Here is an 18393-nt window from a genome sequence, read left to right as displayed (position 1 = left end):
AGATATGGATTTCCATCCAGCTACGTGAACATACGATGCATTTCAGTTTCCCAGAACAGTGAAAGCACAATTTCACAGTACACTGCTACTAAAGGAAAGTTTCTATTCGTATTGTCAGCAGGGGCCCAGTGCAAACGCATAACTCTGAGAACAGGCTTTCATGGCTGTGAAAAAAGTGATGATGCCAACAACAATGATGATAATATGTTTTAGAGACCTTTTGAAATTTTATTTAATGCTATTATGCAACTACAAATTAATGTAGCTAGTTGTCAGTTACTATGACTGGTTATAGTAGTTTGTAGTTTTAGTTGGTATTTATAACAGACATGGTCAAGCCTTAACATAAAAGGCTCTAACTGAAAAAAAAATCGCAACATCCAGAAGGAGTTGTGCAACATAAGCGAAAGTTGGTAGGCGTGTTTCTACATTTGAAAGATGATATCTTTACAAATTTGCCCCAGTCGCATTAAGAGTGAGGTTTGCAGTGTCACTATGAGGATAGAAATCAGCGTTGCTGTAAATACACCCTGTAACGGTCGTGATTGTTAGTTATCTTTGAGATAGGACGTGGTGTACTGATGTTTGTCAATAACGCCCTTAAGGTGACGACGACGCCACTATCAGCACCGCACTGAGTTTGACGGAAGTCGTCTAATAGGGCTACGAGAAGCCGGAAGTTCCTCCTGCGATTCTGCTGAAAGATTTGATTGCCGGACGCCCCTTCGCCAGTAGCTTGAGTAGCGATCCCTCAGGTAAGGGACGCCCTTCCTCGTACTTCTGTCCGCTTTCGAACAGCCGTCTCCATATCTTACTCGATACAACCTTTCACGCTTACTGATTGCGATAAACAGTCCATCGCCATAAATGGTTCAAATGGCTCTGAGCACTATGGGATTTAACTTCTGAGGTCATCAGTCCCCTAGAACTTAGAACTACTTAAATCTATCTAACCTAAGGACATCACACACATCCATGCCCGAGGCAGGATTCGAACCTGCGACCGTAGCGGTCGCGCGGTTCCAGACTGAAGCGCCTAGAACCGCCCGGCCACTCCGGCCGGCTCATCGCCATGAGAGCAACAAAAAAGAAACGATGTAAAGAGAATGCGAATGTACGTTAATCATTTCTTTTTGATCACTGCGTTTGTGCCAACTATAATTACTACAACTGCATGCGCAAAAGACAGTAAGGAAAGAAGAAATGGGTATGTAAATGTTTGAAAAAGAAGAACGATATACTCAACATTAATTTACTTTCTAAAATCCGGTAGCCTTGCGGCGAAACATTAGTTAATGAAGTGTAGCGGGACAGTGTTCAAAACATACCCGAAAGTACGTTCATAAACAGAGATATGATTGACATGTCATCTAAATTCGACGTACAATTTTAAAATGTTAGAAATAAGGAAATGAAGTAATACAGAATGCTGTGCTTATAACGTACGTTGTTGTTCTACATTGTTTAGTTCTGGTATTTACAGGGTCACAGAGAAAACATCGTAGGTTTTGGAGGGAAAAGCCGTAATTTTAATGATCTGCACTACAACCGAAACAAGAAGCACAACTTATGGAAAAATAATGTAATGTGTGTTCCAGCTCACAAGCAACATTGAAGCTGGTAGTTCCTGTGAAGCATGGACAGAGGTTATATTCGACAACCAGAATAAATTAATAACTGGCTCATTTTACGGACCCCCGGTCTCAGATGAAACAGTTACTCAACATTTCTAGGAAAACTCGTGCCTCATACAATTATAGTTGGCAGTGACTTCAATCTACCTTCCGTATGTTGACAAAAATACATTTTCAGACCATATTGTGATAGAAAACAACTTCCGTAATTGTTCTAAATGCTTTTTTTAAAAATTATTTTGAACGATTAGTTCACGAGGCCATTCAAATTGTAAATGGTTATGAAAACACACTTGACCTCTTAGCCACAAATAATTCTGAGCATGACGAAGGATACAGGGATTAGTGAACACACAGTCGTAGCGAGGCTCAATTCCCTAACAAACAAATTCACTAAAACTAAACGCGAAATATATCTGTTTATAAAAGCAACTAAAAATTCGGTTGGCGTCTTTCTAAGAGACAGTCTCCAATCCTTCCAAACTATGTAAGCGAAGACCATATGTGGCTTAAGTTCAAAGAGATAGTATCAACAGCACTCTAGAGATACATACCAAATAAATTAATAACAGACGGCACTGACCCCCATTGTTTCCAAAAAAGAAAAAAAAAACACGACGGAAAGTTGCTGCAAGAGCACCGAAAAAGGCACGTATAATTTAGGCGAATGCAAAATCTCCAAGATAGGCGAAGTTTTCCTGAGGCTCGAAATTTGGTGCGGATTTCAATGGTTTTCACAATGAAACTCTCTTTGGAAATGTGGCGGAAAATCCATAGAGATTCTGGTCTTATGTTAAGTAAACCAGCGGAAAGGCTCAGTAAGTACCTTTCCTGAGGGTCGGGAGGCGAGTGAGGAGGAGGAGGAGGAGGAGGAGGAGAAGGAAGAGGGGGAGACAAGGGACCCAACCCTTTGGAGCACACCGAAAGATTTGGCAGGAATTTAGCCACTGTACTCGTACATGATTGGTGGCAGCGGTGGTGACGAGAATGTGCGGCCATAAGAACAGGCTCTGGGTGGCCACGTGGCACGACCGAGAGGGAAGACCATCGTGTGCGGCGTATGGTTCTGGCGCATCGTACCGCATCTGCAGCAGCAAGCAACTCGAGCAGCGGTTGGCACCACAGTGACATAACGAACTGTTACAAATCGGTTACTTCAAGGGCAGCTCTGAGCCAGACGCGCTGTAGCGTGCATTCCAGCGACTCGGAACCACCGGCATTTGCGATTTCACTGGCGTCAAGCGTGAGGCCATTGGAGGGAACGGTGGAGGTCTTATCGTTTTGCTTATAAAATCTAGTTGTGCCTTGGTCCAGTCATGACTGTGTTTTAGGTAGGAGGAGGCCAGTTTAAGGCCTGCAACCAACCTGTCTGCATGCTAGGCGCACTGGACCTACACCTGGTCCGGGATGCGATTTTGTATGCCAGTAGGAGTACTCTCGTGGTTATCCCTCGCACTTTGAATGCAAAATTGTATATCAGTCTGGCGATTAGATCCGTCGTTCTGCCATTCATGAACAATATTCCAGGGAGTGTTTTCCAACAGGATAATGCTCTCCCACGTACCACCGATGTAACCCAACATGGCTCTGTTGCCCCGAACTCCTCGAACACCAGGTCTGTTTCCACTTGAGTTCATATGTGTTATTATCAGACGACAATTCCAGAGTCATCCACAAACAGCATTAACCATCCCTGTACTGACCGACGAATTGTGATAGGCATCCGGCACCCATACAACACAACGCATACACGTTTGCATGCTTGCATCAACGGTCTGGCGATTACACCGATTATTAATGTACCAGCGTTTCACATTTGCGTTGGATTATCCCGCGATTACCTCAACTCGTTATCTTGCAGTATTATCACTTAAATATTGCATAGAAAAACAAAATTTCATTACTTTGTTATTTGGTGCATTTGCATTTCATGTTACACCAGGTGATCAAAAAGTCAGTATAAATTTGAAAACCACGGAATAATGTAGATAGAGAGGTAAAAATTGACACACATACTTGGAATGACATGGGATTTTTATAGAACAAAAAAATAAAGTTCACAAAGTGTACGACAGACGGCGCTGGACGGCAAAACATCGGTGACTGCGCTTGACAACCGTGTTACAGAATCGCGCCGTCCCCAGCCTGGCTGATAAACACCTGCTGGAACGTACGATGTTTATGCAGGATGGCTCTCCACCCTATATTGCTAGACGCGTGAAAGATCTCTTGCGCGCGTCGTTTGGTGATGATCGTGTGCTCAGCCGCCACTTTCATCATGCTTGGCCTCCCAGGTCCCCAGACCTCAGTCCGTGCGATTATTGGCTTTGGGGTTACCTGAAGTCACAAGTGTATCGTGATCGACCGACATCTCTAGGTATGCTGAAAGACAACATCCGACGCCAATGCTTCACCATAGCGCCGGACATGCTTTACAGTGCTCTTCACAATATTATTCTTCGACTACAGCTATTGCTGAGGAATGATGGTGGACATATTGAGCATTTCCTGCAAAGATCATCATCTTTGCTTTGTCTTACTTTGTTATGCTAATTATTGCTATTCTGATCAGATAAAGCGCCATCTGTCGGACCTTTTTTTTATTATTTTTTTTTGGTTCTAATAAAATCCTATGTCATTCCAAGCATGTGTGTCAATTTCTACCTATCTATCTACATTATTCCATAATTTATTGTTTTCAAATTTATACTGACTTTTTGATCACCCTGTACATAAATGACCTTGTGGATAACATCGAAAGTTCACTGAGGCGTTTTGCGGATGATGCTGTAGTATATCGAGAGGTTGCAACAACGGAAAATTGTACTGAAATGCAGGAGGATCTGCAACGAATTGACGCATGGTGCAGGGAATGGCAATTGAATCTCAATGTAGGCAAGTGTAATGTGCTGCAAATACATAGAAAGAAGCCGGCCGGAGTGGCCGTGCGGTTCTAGACGCTACAGTCTGGAACCGAGCGTCCGCTACGGTCGAAGGTTCGAATCCTGCCTCGGGCATGGCAGTGTGTGATGTCCTTAGGTTAGTTAGGTTTAATTAGTTCTAAGTTCTAGGCGACTGATGACCTCAGAAGTTAAGTCGCATAGTGCTCAGAGCCATTTGAACATAGAAAGAAAGATTCTTTATCATTTAGCTACAATATAGCAGGTCAGCAACTGGAAGCAGTTAATTCCATACATTATCTTGGAGTAGGCATTAGGAGTGATTTAAAATGAAATTATCATATAAAGTTGATCATCTGTAAAGCAGATGCCAGACTGAGATTCATTGGAAGAAGCCTAAGGAAATGCAATCCGAAAACAAAGGAATTGAGTTACAGTACGCTTGTTCGCCCACTGCTCAGCAGTGTGGGATCACCGGGTATTATTAATCTTAATTTCTGGCAATCTTTTTAATAGGTTACATAATTTATGAGGTTTTTTTTGCCTGTCATTAAAGGTGGAGGGGGGGGGGGGTAGAAAGGAAAGGAGCTACTGATGTCAGACTCATCGGGTCTTCATGCGGAATCAGCAGAGACCATTGAACATGTGTGTCGGAGCAGGACTCGAACCCAGGCTTTCTTGCTTACTAGGCAGTTGTGTTAACCAGAATACCATCCAATCATAATGTTTACCGCAAATGTGCGGTCTATCTTGGCACGCTCCCCAGCTTACCCACGCTCCTACCTTGTGCCACCTCTCCGTAGTCACCAACCATGTCCTCCATATTCGCTAATTTTAGATTGCCACTGGAAGTCGAACGTTTAAGTCCGAAAGAACCGATACCACGCATCCATACAATTGATTCGTCTCGATGGAACGTGAATCTACAACATTTAATGCGGGTGCACCTTTACGTTCGACTTCCAGCGGAAATCTAAAATTAGCGAGCATGGAGGATCTGGATGGGGCTGACGCTGACGCTTTACAAACGGTCCTTGGCCTTGGCCCGAGGTGTAGGAGTGTGGACTTATTACAGTCGTTCCTAGCGATGCGATGGTGATGTGGCCTCGCTGTGTGGTGTGTCCTCTCGTTGTCCGGTGTCTATCCTGTCCTGGCTACTAGCATACAGGCATACTAGTGGACTTCGGTGTTTTAGGTCTTCTTCGCCTCGCGAGAGACGTTCTGCAGCGCCGTCTGCAGACAGCTTCCTCGTGCCGTCGCGAACCTCGTTCTTCAGCCGCACGACTGCGTCGTCTAGGATGTATCCGCAGTCGCTCGACGTGAAGACCGGGTTCGTGTTGATGGTGTTGAGATCTTTCTTTGTGACGAACTCGAGCAGAATTGCCCGATGCCCGCCACGTATCTCAATCGGCCTGTGCGGAAGCGACGGCTTCCGTACCCCTTCCGCCTGGACGAAGAGGTACGGGTTCTTCTGGGCGTTGAAGCGCCCATCCCGTACCATGGTGGCAATCTTCTTCAGCACGCTTGGCATGTTCGTGCTGTCAGGGAAGGGTATGATGTCCGTGCAAAGATTGCCACCCTCTTCTTGCTTCCCCTTCTGTGTTGCTTTCCCGCCTGGAGTTGGGGAAGGAGAGGACGGTGCCACGTCCATGGGCGTCTCCCCGGTCTCCTGTATTGCTACTGGTTCCGGGGCGACGTCCGTTTGCGCGGACACATCCGTCTGCGTGGACAAATCCTTTTGCGTGGACACATCCACCCCAACTTGTCGTACCACCGTGGGGGTGGCAACGGGGGCGGGTGTCTTCTTTTGCATCAGCCGGATTTCTTTCCGCAACTCTTGCAGCTGCCGATGGAGACCGACGACCTCCTTCTGCATTGCCGCTCTCTCTGCCGCCATCGCGGCTTTGAGAGCGGCCACGGCGTCGTCGGTGGCGGCGCTGGGCGGGGTTGCGACCGCCCCGTTTTCCCCCTTGTGCGGGGGTGGCGGGACGGCTGCCTCTTCTTCATGGACCGCTTTCTTGGCGGTTGTTCGTGTCCGCTACTTCAGATATGCGCAGATGCGTGCGTTTGCGGCGAGCGCGCCGCCACAGTTAACGCACGTTGGCGCGACGTGTGGTGGCTTGTCGCAGTCACGTGTATCATGTGCCGTTGCACATTTCAGACACGCGACTGCGTCCCCACACGCCCTGGCGACGAGTCCCATCTTCTGGCAGCGGTAGCACTGCCTCTTGTGCTGCGGTCGGCTGCGCTTCTTCTTGTTGCTGCCGCGGCCGTCTCCTGCCAGCGTGAGCAGAAGCTTTGCCACAGCAGCAAGTTTGCCTCCCTTTCCGCGTCCGGACATGGCGATGGGCTAGTGGCGTTGGCGACGGTAACGGTGTGAGCCGCAGCGAGTCCAGCAGCAGAGTGCGTGTGCGTGCGTGGTGCGTGCTGGATGGGGCTGCAGATAGGTGGCACAAGTTGGGAGTGTGGATCAGCCGGGAGCGTGCCGAGATAGTCCGAACAATTGTGATGAACACTGTATCCGGGCGGTACTGTGGTTAACACAACTGCCTAGTAAGCAGGACGTCTTGGTCTGGCACATGATTTCACGTGTCGCATCAGATCCTGCATAAAGCCCCGATGCAACTGATGTCATTAGTTCCTTTCCTTTCCATTCCTTTGTCTCCCCCCCCCTCCCCCCTCCTTCCAGGCTTCAGTTTACTTGATATGTATCACAGCTGCACATTCCGCGTGGTTTTTGTTCTTTCGGACATGTCCGCGAGTGGTGGGGAGGTAGATAGAAACTCACTAACACATTCAGTAGATCCACCATTGCCGCCTTTGAGTCGTCGCACTACTGCAAAGACAAATGACGTAGTCTAAGAAACCAGTGGACGTTACTAAAACTCAGAAAAGCCTCAGAGATTGATTTAATCTCTGGTAGGTTTCAAATAAAATTTGTGAATATGTTAGTTCCACTCTTGACAATAATTTACCAAGATCCCTTGGGCGCAGAACTGTTATCTGGGATTGGAAGGTCACAACCATCTATAAAACTGACAGCATAGTTGATCAATAGAACTACCATTATATATCATTCTCATCTATTTGTAGCAGACTCGTATAAGATATTTTAAGTTCAAGTATTATGTACCTTGAAATTCCATGGAAACCAGCATGAATGCCTAAAACATCATCTCTTGATATCCTAACTGCCGTATGTAGACGTAAACCGCTGGATGATGTATTCCTAGACTTTTGAAGAGCTTTAGATTCTACCAAACAAAGGATTCGTAAGGTATATTTAACTAGGTTTGCAGTTGGATTGAAAATTTATTGACAGGGGGAAAACATTTTTTTATGCAAAGTGGAGAGTAATTTACGAATGGAGAGGTACTGTATTGTGTGCATCAGCGAAATATAATAGGACCATTACCACACTTATTAATTGCGTGCTGATTTTACAGACTTTCAGGGATGATGACAAAGGGTAAATGTATCAATTTTAGGTAATGGACCCTGATACAGAAACGCCCAAGTCGAAAGTAATAAGCGAAAGTGTAGTCACGGCATAAACCAAGTTCATTGTTGTATACACACACTGGTTTAGTTTCAGAAGGAGTGGTAGACTTTGATCTCAGAATAAGCATGACAAAGGCTCCGCATAGCAAACCAGTATGACTTCACTATGTCGGCCAAAGGATGATAATACTCTCGAAACTGGTCGTTGATTAAAATAGGACGATTCCTTGATGATGTTACAAATTTTCGGGGATGATGCAGAAAGGTACATGTATCTGTTTGAGGTTAGGGACGCTAGTCCGGAAACGACCAAGATCTAAGGTATAAGCGAAAATCTACTCAAGCTACGCCCTAGCCTAGCACAGTGCTCAAACTCAGGGGTCAACTTCTGAACCCTCATCATGTCTTAAGAATTCTCATAGAATATCCTCCAATACCCTGAGATGATTTCTCCTGTTCATGGACTAGTAACGGCGCACTCAGCTTGATGTCAGAGAGACTGGAAGTCCTAAGTTCGTAGTGCAGTAATTATAAATTCCATTCACTTGCACCACAAGTTTCTCAAGCTGCTACATTTACGACAGTTGTTCCAAATGGCGTCCTCCAGTTTCAATGCAGGCACGGTAGCGTCGCACAAAGTTCTGTCGCACCCTTTCTGATATCCACGGTGACGTTTCAACACTGTCGCAGGAGCGAGAATTCGTGTCAGGAGATCGTCTTTACTCTCGACATACGTCTCGTACACCCGTCTTTTCACATGGCCCCACAAGAAGTAATCATGTGGGATGAGATCAGGTAAACGTACGGGCCACCGGACACGACTTCCTATCCCTATCCACTTTTCAGGTATTTACGATCCCTCAGTCAAAAGAGAGATTGGGCTCCATCATGATGAAACCACATTAGTTGACGAATAACAGTGGAGTATGTTCGAGAAACTTGAGTAGTATGTCTCTGATCGACATTGTGTACAGTGGTGCATTTAAGTGGGGAGATAAGAAACGAGCGTAGTACATAACCACTGACTATGCCTGTCCACACGTCGGCAGGTAATCTATGTCTATGGCTCTTCATAACTGTAGCGTGTGAATTCTCATCGGCCCAAAAATAACGTTGTTGTTGTTGTTGCCTTCAGTCCAGAGACTGGTTTGATCCAGCTCTCCATGCTACTCTATCCTGTGCAACCTTCTTCATCTCCCAGTATCTACTGCAACCTACATCCTTCTGAACCTGCTTGGTGTATTCATCTCTTTGTATCCCTCTGTGATTTTTACCCTCCACGCTGCCCTCCAATACTAAATTGGTGATCCCATGATGTCTCAGAACATGTCTTACCAACCCATCCCTTCTTCTAGTCAAGTTGTGCCACAAATTTCTCTTCTCGCCATTTCTATTCAATACCTCATCATTAGTTATGTGATTTCCCCATCTAATGTTCAGCATTCTTCTGTAGCACCACATTTCGAAAACTTCTATTCTCTTCTTGTCTAAACTATTTATCGTCCACGTTTCACTTCCATACATGGCTACACTCCGTACAAATACATTCAGAAACGACTTCCTGACACTTAAATCTATACTGGATGTTAGCAAATTTCTCTTCAGAAACGCTTTCCTTGCCTTTGCCAGTCTACATTTTATATCCTCTCTACTTCGACCATCATCAGTTATTTTGCTCCCCGAAAAGCAAAACTCCTTCTCTACTTTAAGTGTCTCATTTCCTAATCTAATTCCCTCAGCATCGCCCGACTAAATTCGACTACATTCCATTATCCTCGTTTTGCTTTTGTTGATGTTCATCTTATATCCTCTTTTCAAGACACCTTCCTTCAAATATAACTACTGCAACTATTTAGCATTCCGTCTCTGATGAAAGAGGCTTCAACCGTGAAAAGTACTCGTACATACGGAGGAAAGTGAGAATCGACTGTGACGCGCTACAAGAAGCACTGGTTGAACACGACAGAAGCTTGGAAGTCAGAAGGAATCAAAGCACGCACTTTCTGTGTATGGTAGGGGCATGGGTGCATTTCTCGTAATAAAACACAGTAGTCTGTGAAACATTCATTTCACATGCAATTGATCGAGCGGTGATTGCAGGCATCTCATCCACTCTAAAAGCACTGCTTCTTCGAAGTCGGGAGTCTTTCAGAAAGTAATGCAGTGTCTTTTCTTCCTCTGCCATTTTACACTGAAAAAGAAAGGCGGAATCTATTATGGGACATCTTTGAAGATTCCCGCTTCAGCCTCTACTGTTTATGAAGTTCCGATAAGTGACGGACTTAATGTAGCCTTCAAAATGGCGGCTGTAACAGGGATGCTTTCCAAGCAGCGAACTGTCATTGAGTTGCACTTGGCGAAAAATCATGGCATCGCAGATATTCATCGGCGCTTGTAGAATGTCCACGGAGACCTCGCAGTGAACAAATGCACGATGAGTCGTTGGGCGGGGCGTTTGTCATCATCGCAACGAGGTCGCGTAAACCTCTTCGATTTCCAACGTGTTGGCCAGCCACACAAAGTGGCATTTTGGAACGTGCGGACACTCTCATTCGAGATTATCGACAGATCACAAACACCTCGCTGCCGGCTGGTGTGACCGAGCGGTTCTAGACACTTCATACCGCTACAGTCGCAGGTTAGAATCCTGCCTTCGGCATGGATGTGTGTGATGTCCTTAGGTTAGTTAGGTTTAAGTAGTTCTAAGTTCTAGGGGACTGATGACCTCAGATGTTAAGTCCCATAGTGCTCAGAGCCATTTGAACCGGGGCCCGTTTGGTTGGCAGTGTCCGCAAGTTACATCACAGGGTACGATTCCGTTTGGTTAGTCCTGATCGACGTTAGTGCTTCGTGGTTTATGCCATGAAATGTATTACCAAAAACTGAATATGCTTCATTATCAGGTTTTGAGGTAAGACAGTTGCAGGTACAGCTGTCAGCCAGTTGAAACAAACAAATCTGTTATGAGTTTTTGGACGAAGTTGTGACCTTGCGTAAAAATGGAGTCGTTTCTGCACATCATTGACTCATGGGATTGGCAAAGCTATTCCTCCTTATACGATGGCCTGATTATTGATGAATCCGGAACATCGACGTGTTCATTAAAAGTAATTCCCCGAAAGTCTATGCCTTCTTACGACGTATTCCTTTACTGACATGTCACGTTTTATATTAGCCCTTTGCAGAAGTGCCCAATTCTCCTCACACAGCAGACTGAAAACACAAGTAGAAGCGGTGCAATTAATACAACACATACCTGGATCCGTAATCAACTGGAGGTTCCAGCTTTCGAGAAAATGCATTGCTGTGGTTGGTTTGCCGCGGAATTGTCGCCACATCGCGAGGTATATAGCAACGTCAACAATGTTGCTTTACCTAATGATATTCATACACTATGGCATATGTGACTTCACGTGATGCACGTGGTGCGTGAATTGTTACTCTTTGAATGTCTTTATGATATACACTGAGGTGACAGAAGTCGTGGGATAGCGATATGCCCATGTACAGATGGCGGTAGTATCGCGTACACAAAGTATGTAAGTGCAGTGCATTGGCGGAGCTGTCATTTGTGCTCAGATGATCCTCGTGAAAATGTGCTGGACGTGATTATTGCCGCACGACAGGAATTAATAGGCGCTGAACGCGGAATGGTAGTTGGAGCTAGACGCTTGGGACATTCTATTTCGGAAATCGTTAGGGAATGTAATATTCCGAGATTCGCAGTGTCAAGAGTGTGCCGAAAATACCAAATTTCAGGCATTACCTCTCACCAAGGACAACGCAGTCTCCGACTGCCTTCATTTAACGACCGAAAGCAGCGGCATTTGCGTATAGTTGTCAATGCTAACAGAAGCAACACTGCGTCAAATAACAGCAGAAATCAGTGTCGTAACCTTTAGAATAGCGCGGTGAAATTTGGCTATAGTGGGCTGGGGCAGCAGACGATCGACGCGAGTGCCTTTGCTAACAGCACGACGTCGCCTGTTGCGCTTCTCTTGGGATAGTGACCATATCGGTTGGACCTTAGAAGCGTGGCGTGGTCAGATGAGCCTCGATTTCAGTTGGTGAGAGCTGACGGTAGGGTCCGAATATTGGCGCAGACCCCACGAAGCTATGGACCCAAGTTGTCAACAAGGCAGTGTGTAAGATGGTGGTGGCTTCATAATGGTGTGGGCTGTGTTTATGTGGAATGGATTGGGTCCTCTGGTCAAATTAAACCAATTATTGGCTGGAAATGGTTATATTCGCCTACTTGAAGGCCATTTGCAGCCATTCATGGCATCCTGTTCGCAAACAGGAATTTTTATGAATGACAATGCGCCCTATCACCGGGCCACAGTTGTTGGCGACTTGTTTGAAGAACATTCTGGACAGTTCGAGCGAATGATTTTGGCCACCCAGATCGCCCGACATGTCCGAAAGAACAGACACCATGCGTTCGCCTCGATGGGCCACGAGTCCACCACATTCATTGCGGTTGCACAATTGTTTTCGACATTCTGCGGGAATCTCCAAGCAGTGAGCATGGAGGATATGGATGGGGAATGCGGATAGGTGATGCTGATAAGATTTGTTTGTTTCAACTGGCTGGCAGCTGTATCTGCAACTTTCTCACCTCCAAAACCTGATAATGAAGCATATTCAGTTTTGGGGAGTGGGTTTTATGGCATAAACCATAAAGCACCAACATCGATCAGGACTAACCAAACGAAATCGTACCCTGTGATGAAACTTGCAGTCACTGCTAACCAAAGGGGACCCTGTTCAAATGGTTCTGAGCACTATGGAACTTAACATCTGAGTTCATCAGTCCCTTAGAACTACTTAAACCTAATTAACCTAAGGACGTCACACACATCCATGTCCGAGGCAGGATTCGAAGGCGTGCCGAGATAGACCACGCAACACATAAACCGTGTGTCTGGTGGTGCAGTGGTTAAGGCAACTGCCTTGTAAGCAGGAGATCCAGGGATCGAACTCCGGTCCACCAGACATTTTCACTTATTTGAAGTCCTCATGCAGCTGACATCAAAATTTCCTGTCCATTCGTTTTCCCCTACTCGACCTTCAGTTTGCATAATAAGTATCACAACTGCGGATTCCACGTGGTGTCTCGTCTTTCGGCCATGTCCAATAGAAGAGACACGACGCACTCACATAAAAAACTATTCTTATAGCTGAATCAAAGATCGTTGTTACTTGAAGGGTAGATAACCTTTGTCTCTATTTAACAATATTGTCAGTCGAATTTCAGTGTGGTCTTTTAAAACGTAGTCCCAATAGCGAGATGCAGGGGCAACAGTTTCTCTCCTCATACAACGCTCAGTAAGACAGTGCTCTGCCAACACAGATTCATCAGGTTGAAATGAACGTCTTTGGCACTGGTGTTCAACGCATCGGTCCTGAATGGGACGGATTGTTTGATCAATAAAAGCTTTACCATAATGGCAGGGGATTTTGTACACACTGGACTTCCTCAGTCCCAACTTATCCTTTAGTGAGCCAAGGAGCGCTCTACTCTTGGCTATCGGACGAGAAACACTATCTCCTATATTTTTGAAATTCTTCCAATGTTAGAAGATACGCTCCCAGGAAAACATCGTATTTCCAATTCTGTATCCCGCCTGGAAGGCGGCGTGTGGGTCTGCTTCTGAAAACTGAAAGGTAGGCCGAATGAAGGAAGCGAATAGGAGCAGGTGAGGTAAAACACGTCGGTACTGCAAGTAAGTAAAAGTGGTTTACTGGTGCATTAATATTTACGGAGGCATATGTAACAGTAGTGCAAAATCTCTATATGAAGCGAAGTGTCCCGCCTTTTGCTCTTGATCAAAATGGTAGGATCTGCAGCGCCGCTCGTAGAGCTGAACAGCGCCGGCTTGAGGGCGCTGTCGTCGGTGTGTAGTGCCAACCTACGAACTTGCACCTACGCCGTGGCATCGTAGCTATCGATACCACATCCAATTCTATTGTTTTTATACAACGATTGAAGTATTTGTTCCTCAGATTAGCGTGTGCGCCTAGATGTAATGTTTTTTTTTTTTTACCTTGGTTCCTCTTGAAGAATCATTGAATGTAATTGGAGAAAAACTGGGAGAGGAAACGAGTAAGCTTTGTCACCATGTGCTGACTTTGACGTACTTTTTACTCAGTGATAATTTTTTAAAATAAATAGACGGAGTGCCTTTGGAGAGCCTATGGTCCCCAGTAGGCGCCAATTTATTTAGATTTTGAAGACACGTCGCTGAGGTAGGCGTTTTTAAAACTTACTTGTTTTTGGAGGTACATCGACGATACGTTCATGATAGGACATATGGGAGAGAAACTCTTAACTGTTTCCTAAATAATTTTTATTGCCTTCATCCTAGCATCAAGTTCACATTGGGGGTTGGAAGGGATGGAAGGCTTCCGTTTCTAGATGTATTGGTTTACAAAAATGATTATGGGGCACTGGGACACAGTGTTTATCGAAAGCCCATACACACGGACCGTTCCCTGCGTGCGTTCATCGTGCTGTCATCCATTGTTTCAGTGCACGGGGGTTTTACATACTTTGACAGGAAGAGCTTATTCCATTTCAGACTTCGTAAGATTGACACAAGGCCTGAGGACTCTACAAACAGATCCCTTGTGCTTTCCAGTTTGGACCTTCGCGGGAACCACTAGAATAAGAAGGCACTAGAAGCTTTTGAAATATGGTGCTACAGAAGAATGACGAAGATCAGATGGGTGAATCGTATACCAATAACTAATGAGTTGGTACGGAATAAAATACGGGAGAAAAGAAATTTGCGGCATAACTTGACTAAAAGAAGGGATCTGTTGATAGGACACAATCTGAGATATCAAGGAATCATCAGTCTAGTATTGAGGGAAATGTGAGGGATAAGAAAGGGACACCAAGAGATAAATAGAGTGAGGAGGTTCAAATGGCTGTGCGTTCCAGTACCTATTTGAACAAGTAGAGAATTGCATTGCATACAGCAGAGTGAAAAGCTCTGTCAAATACATCTTTGGACTGAAGATCAAAACAACAATAGGGCCAGTAGGTATTAGTCATGTAACCCAAAAACTACACATGTAAAGTTAAATGAATAGATAGTAGTAAAAGTTGGATAAAGCTTCTGATACTTCGCCTACTTGCTCACTGAACTTTTTTGCAGTTTACACCAATAAATTGGTTGCCTTTCTCAGACTGAATGTATGTTGTTTTTATCATTCATTTCGTATCAATTTCTGTACTTTTGATTTTCCATACACCTGGAGCATGGTTATGTTCCTATATGTTGTAAAGCAATATACAATTTGATAACTGTCACTTTTATCCCATTAAGTCACTTTGATGCAGTTCCATTATTGGTATACAACAAATCTGTCTTGCTACAGTCTCCCCATTGGATTCACACCTACAACTAACCAGTAAATGTCATCTGTGAACAAGTTTCATGTGACTGTTGCATTCAAATCATAATACCCTTGAATGTTTTCCTTGATCAACACCTTGAAAAGAAATTAATTCTGGATCATATTCTTATTTTCTATCCATGGGACTACACACTGTTCTGGCTAAGTATAGGGACTTTATTAATAGTCACATCCATGTTTAGTTTATTTACTTATTATTTATTTGTCCTGTAGATCAAATCAGTGCAATGGCTTGTACAACTGATATGGGATAAGTCAATACAAATATACAGTTTACAGTAGTCTAAAACAGTAAACAAGAACACAGAAGAATGATTATTTTACATTACCTACAAATTATGTTACTTAAAGTTACAGCTTTACAGAGAATTGTTACATGATGTGACAAAATTGACTTAATAACATTCAGCTTTGATACATTATCATGCACTAAGACAATTTTGATTCCAAATATTCCTGGATGGTATAAAAGCAGTCTTTTATGAAAAGAGATTTCACTGTCTGTTTGAATTTATTTATTTCTTGAATTTCTTGTATAAAAGTTGGTAGATGGTTATATAATTTTATTCCCATGTACTTGACACCATCACTGTACAGTTTTGTTGAGTGGGGAAGTATCCATAGAGAGGTTTTTGATCTTGTCATAATCGTAGTAATCCATATTTTTGCTAATAGCTGCTGACCAAGAATTGACAAAGAGTTGAACTTTCCACCCACTTCCCACCTCCTCCCACAAAACATCTACTTCTCACATCTTCAGTGTGACTTCTGTGTGTTTGAGGTTTTATTGGATTTTAATATAAAACATTTGTTGAGAGAAAACTGGCACTGATACTGAACAGATACACACAAATTTTAGATCTACTTGTTCATCCAGTTTCATTTTTATCGCCATCACAGAGTTTGGTGCTCCCTTCTTTCCTGATGGTGATAGTGACATGACGTAATGTCCTATGGGTCAGGCAACGATGTTTTCACTACATTCAAATGCTTTGATATAATGCATCTTGGTGATTTTATGCCAAACTGTTCTGTTGATGACTGGAACAAGGTGTGACAGCATCTCAGCAATATGATGTGCTGTAGCAACAGGAGTGCTCACTCTCTAACATAGCAGTTGTATCTAATTCATTTTCTTTTGAGTGTACAGTTGTACGCTAATGTATGTTATATTGTATACAGTATCCTGTATGTGTATTGTGTGCAGTATTTTATTTTTATTGAAATCATTAATGTAATATTTTATACCTTGTATTTATATGTTTTCAGTATTGTTTGTTTGACTTGTCCTACGTTACAATACAACCTTTGTATATTTTGATAGAGGAGAAATAGAGACAGTGTGATGTCTACAGCAGCAAAGTAGTAGTGATTCCATGCACGTTGTAGATTACATACTTTCTTGATTACCACTAGAGACTCATCACTGTCCTCATTTTTATATTAGCTGCTTCTGTTATCCATCTGGAAGCAAACTTTAGTGACAAATAAAGATTCGTTAGAGTTCTTCTGTATGAATTCCTCTGTCTATTAATTTTCCCTTAGCTGCATTGTGACAATATTTAATATGCATGGAAACCTCATGTGAAATTGAGAATTTTTAAAAGATGTCCATGTTTTATGTCTAGCAAATTGTTATTTCATAGTGACATCCTTAATAATTCATGCACTCACAAAAATTTGGTTACCATGACTTATCTAAATTTTTATTTGCATTTTCTCTGGTTTAATTTTATTATTAAATGCACATATTTAAATACTTCCTTTGTTCATTAATGTGTACTTTTGCAATTTTGTTTTCTTCTAAGAATGTTTACGTGTAATTTAAATTTAAGATTTTATTGTTGTTCTACACATTTGTGCTGGTATACTGTACATGAAGAAGCTACACAGAATAATAAACAAGTGAAGTCTGAAGCCTGTGGCACATGCTCGTGATTGGATATCAGTCTGACTGGAGTTGGAGTGCAGCCTTTTTTCACTGTGGCGGATTATTCACACCTGTCACTTTTACCACTGGGAAAGATCCCCAGTACACATTTGATAGCAGGCTGAGCGCATCTGGAGGGACTGGAATGATGAAAATTCCCAGAGCCTATCCAAGTTGAACCTGGGACCACTAGAGCTAGAGTTTAGAGCTCTACCTTCTAGGCCCCCATGATCACTCTCTGTCATGGCATTCATTTTTTATATAAAATTAAAAATTATAATTCTAAAAGTGAAGTTTACTTTTAAGGCTTGCAATAAAAATATGCTTTATAAAACAAGCAGACTTCTTTCTTGGATACCTACAATACTGAACTTTTGTGAATTTTCTTTTTCCAGTTGTGCCTGCCACACGGTCTCCAGTTCCGCACACAGAAACACTGCATTGAGCCACGCTTTCACAGCTTCATTATCACAAGAGAAGATGGGAGTCACAGCTATGGCTGTAGTTATATATTTTATGAGGAAGTTCGCAATCGAAAAATATGTAGTGCCATGCAAACATTGCAGGTAGGAAAGTCATAATTGTTGTGAGTACCAAAAACTGATATATATATATATTAAATTAAAGTATTGAAGAAGTATTTCACTAAGTGTTTGACTTCTTGTGCAAATTTCCAGCAGTTTTCAACACTAAAGAAATTGAGCAGTTGCTGGTTGGAATTGTGTCTGCTGTCTATAAAGATACTTCACACAGACTTGAGCTAGCTGTGATACCAGTATCTGTTAGCGAATGGCATGTGTTGTGTAGTTCATATAATAAAATTTGAAGGCCAGCACTGAGGCTTCTCTCAGATGCACTTTTGATGTAGTGAAGAACTTAAATGTTACAGTGCTCTGACATACACAAATAATATTGCTAAAATCTTTGTATTTTTGTGATGGAACTAATAGCTGCTTTGTGTTTTCAAGTTTTGCACACAGTGAGACACACCAAAAGAACACGT

The 18393-nt window shown here is 43.3% G+C and overlaps 1 protein-coding gene across 2 annotated transcripts in view; it reads left to right on the top strand.

Annotated features, from left to right (window-relative positions):
• LOC126356270 (DENN domain-containing protein 5B) overlaps window positions 1-18393 on the top strand; it is a 467453-nt gene that overhangs the window by 332233 nt on the left and 116827 nt on the right. For both annotated transcript variants that reach the window (XM_050007116.1, XM_050007115.1), the window contains exon 3: window positions 17786-17956. In XM_050007116.1, coding sequence (XP_049863073.1) covers window positions 17786-17956 — 171 coding nt within the window. The remainder of the gene's footprint in view (window positions 1-17785; window positions 17957-18393) is intronic.

Source organism: Schistocerca gregaria, chromosome 3, assembly GCF_023897955.1.
Source record: "Schistocerca gregaria isolate iqSchGreg1 chromosome 3, iqSchGreg1.2, whole genome shotgun sequence".
In the NCBI taxonomy this organism is placed as follows: Eukaryota; Metazoa; Arthropoda; class Insecta; order Orthoptera; family Acrididae; genus Schistocerca; species Schistocerca gregaria.
The sequence above is the reverse complement of the archived record's forward strand: the minus strand, read 5'-3'. Positions and strand labels throughout refer to the sequence as shown.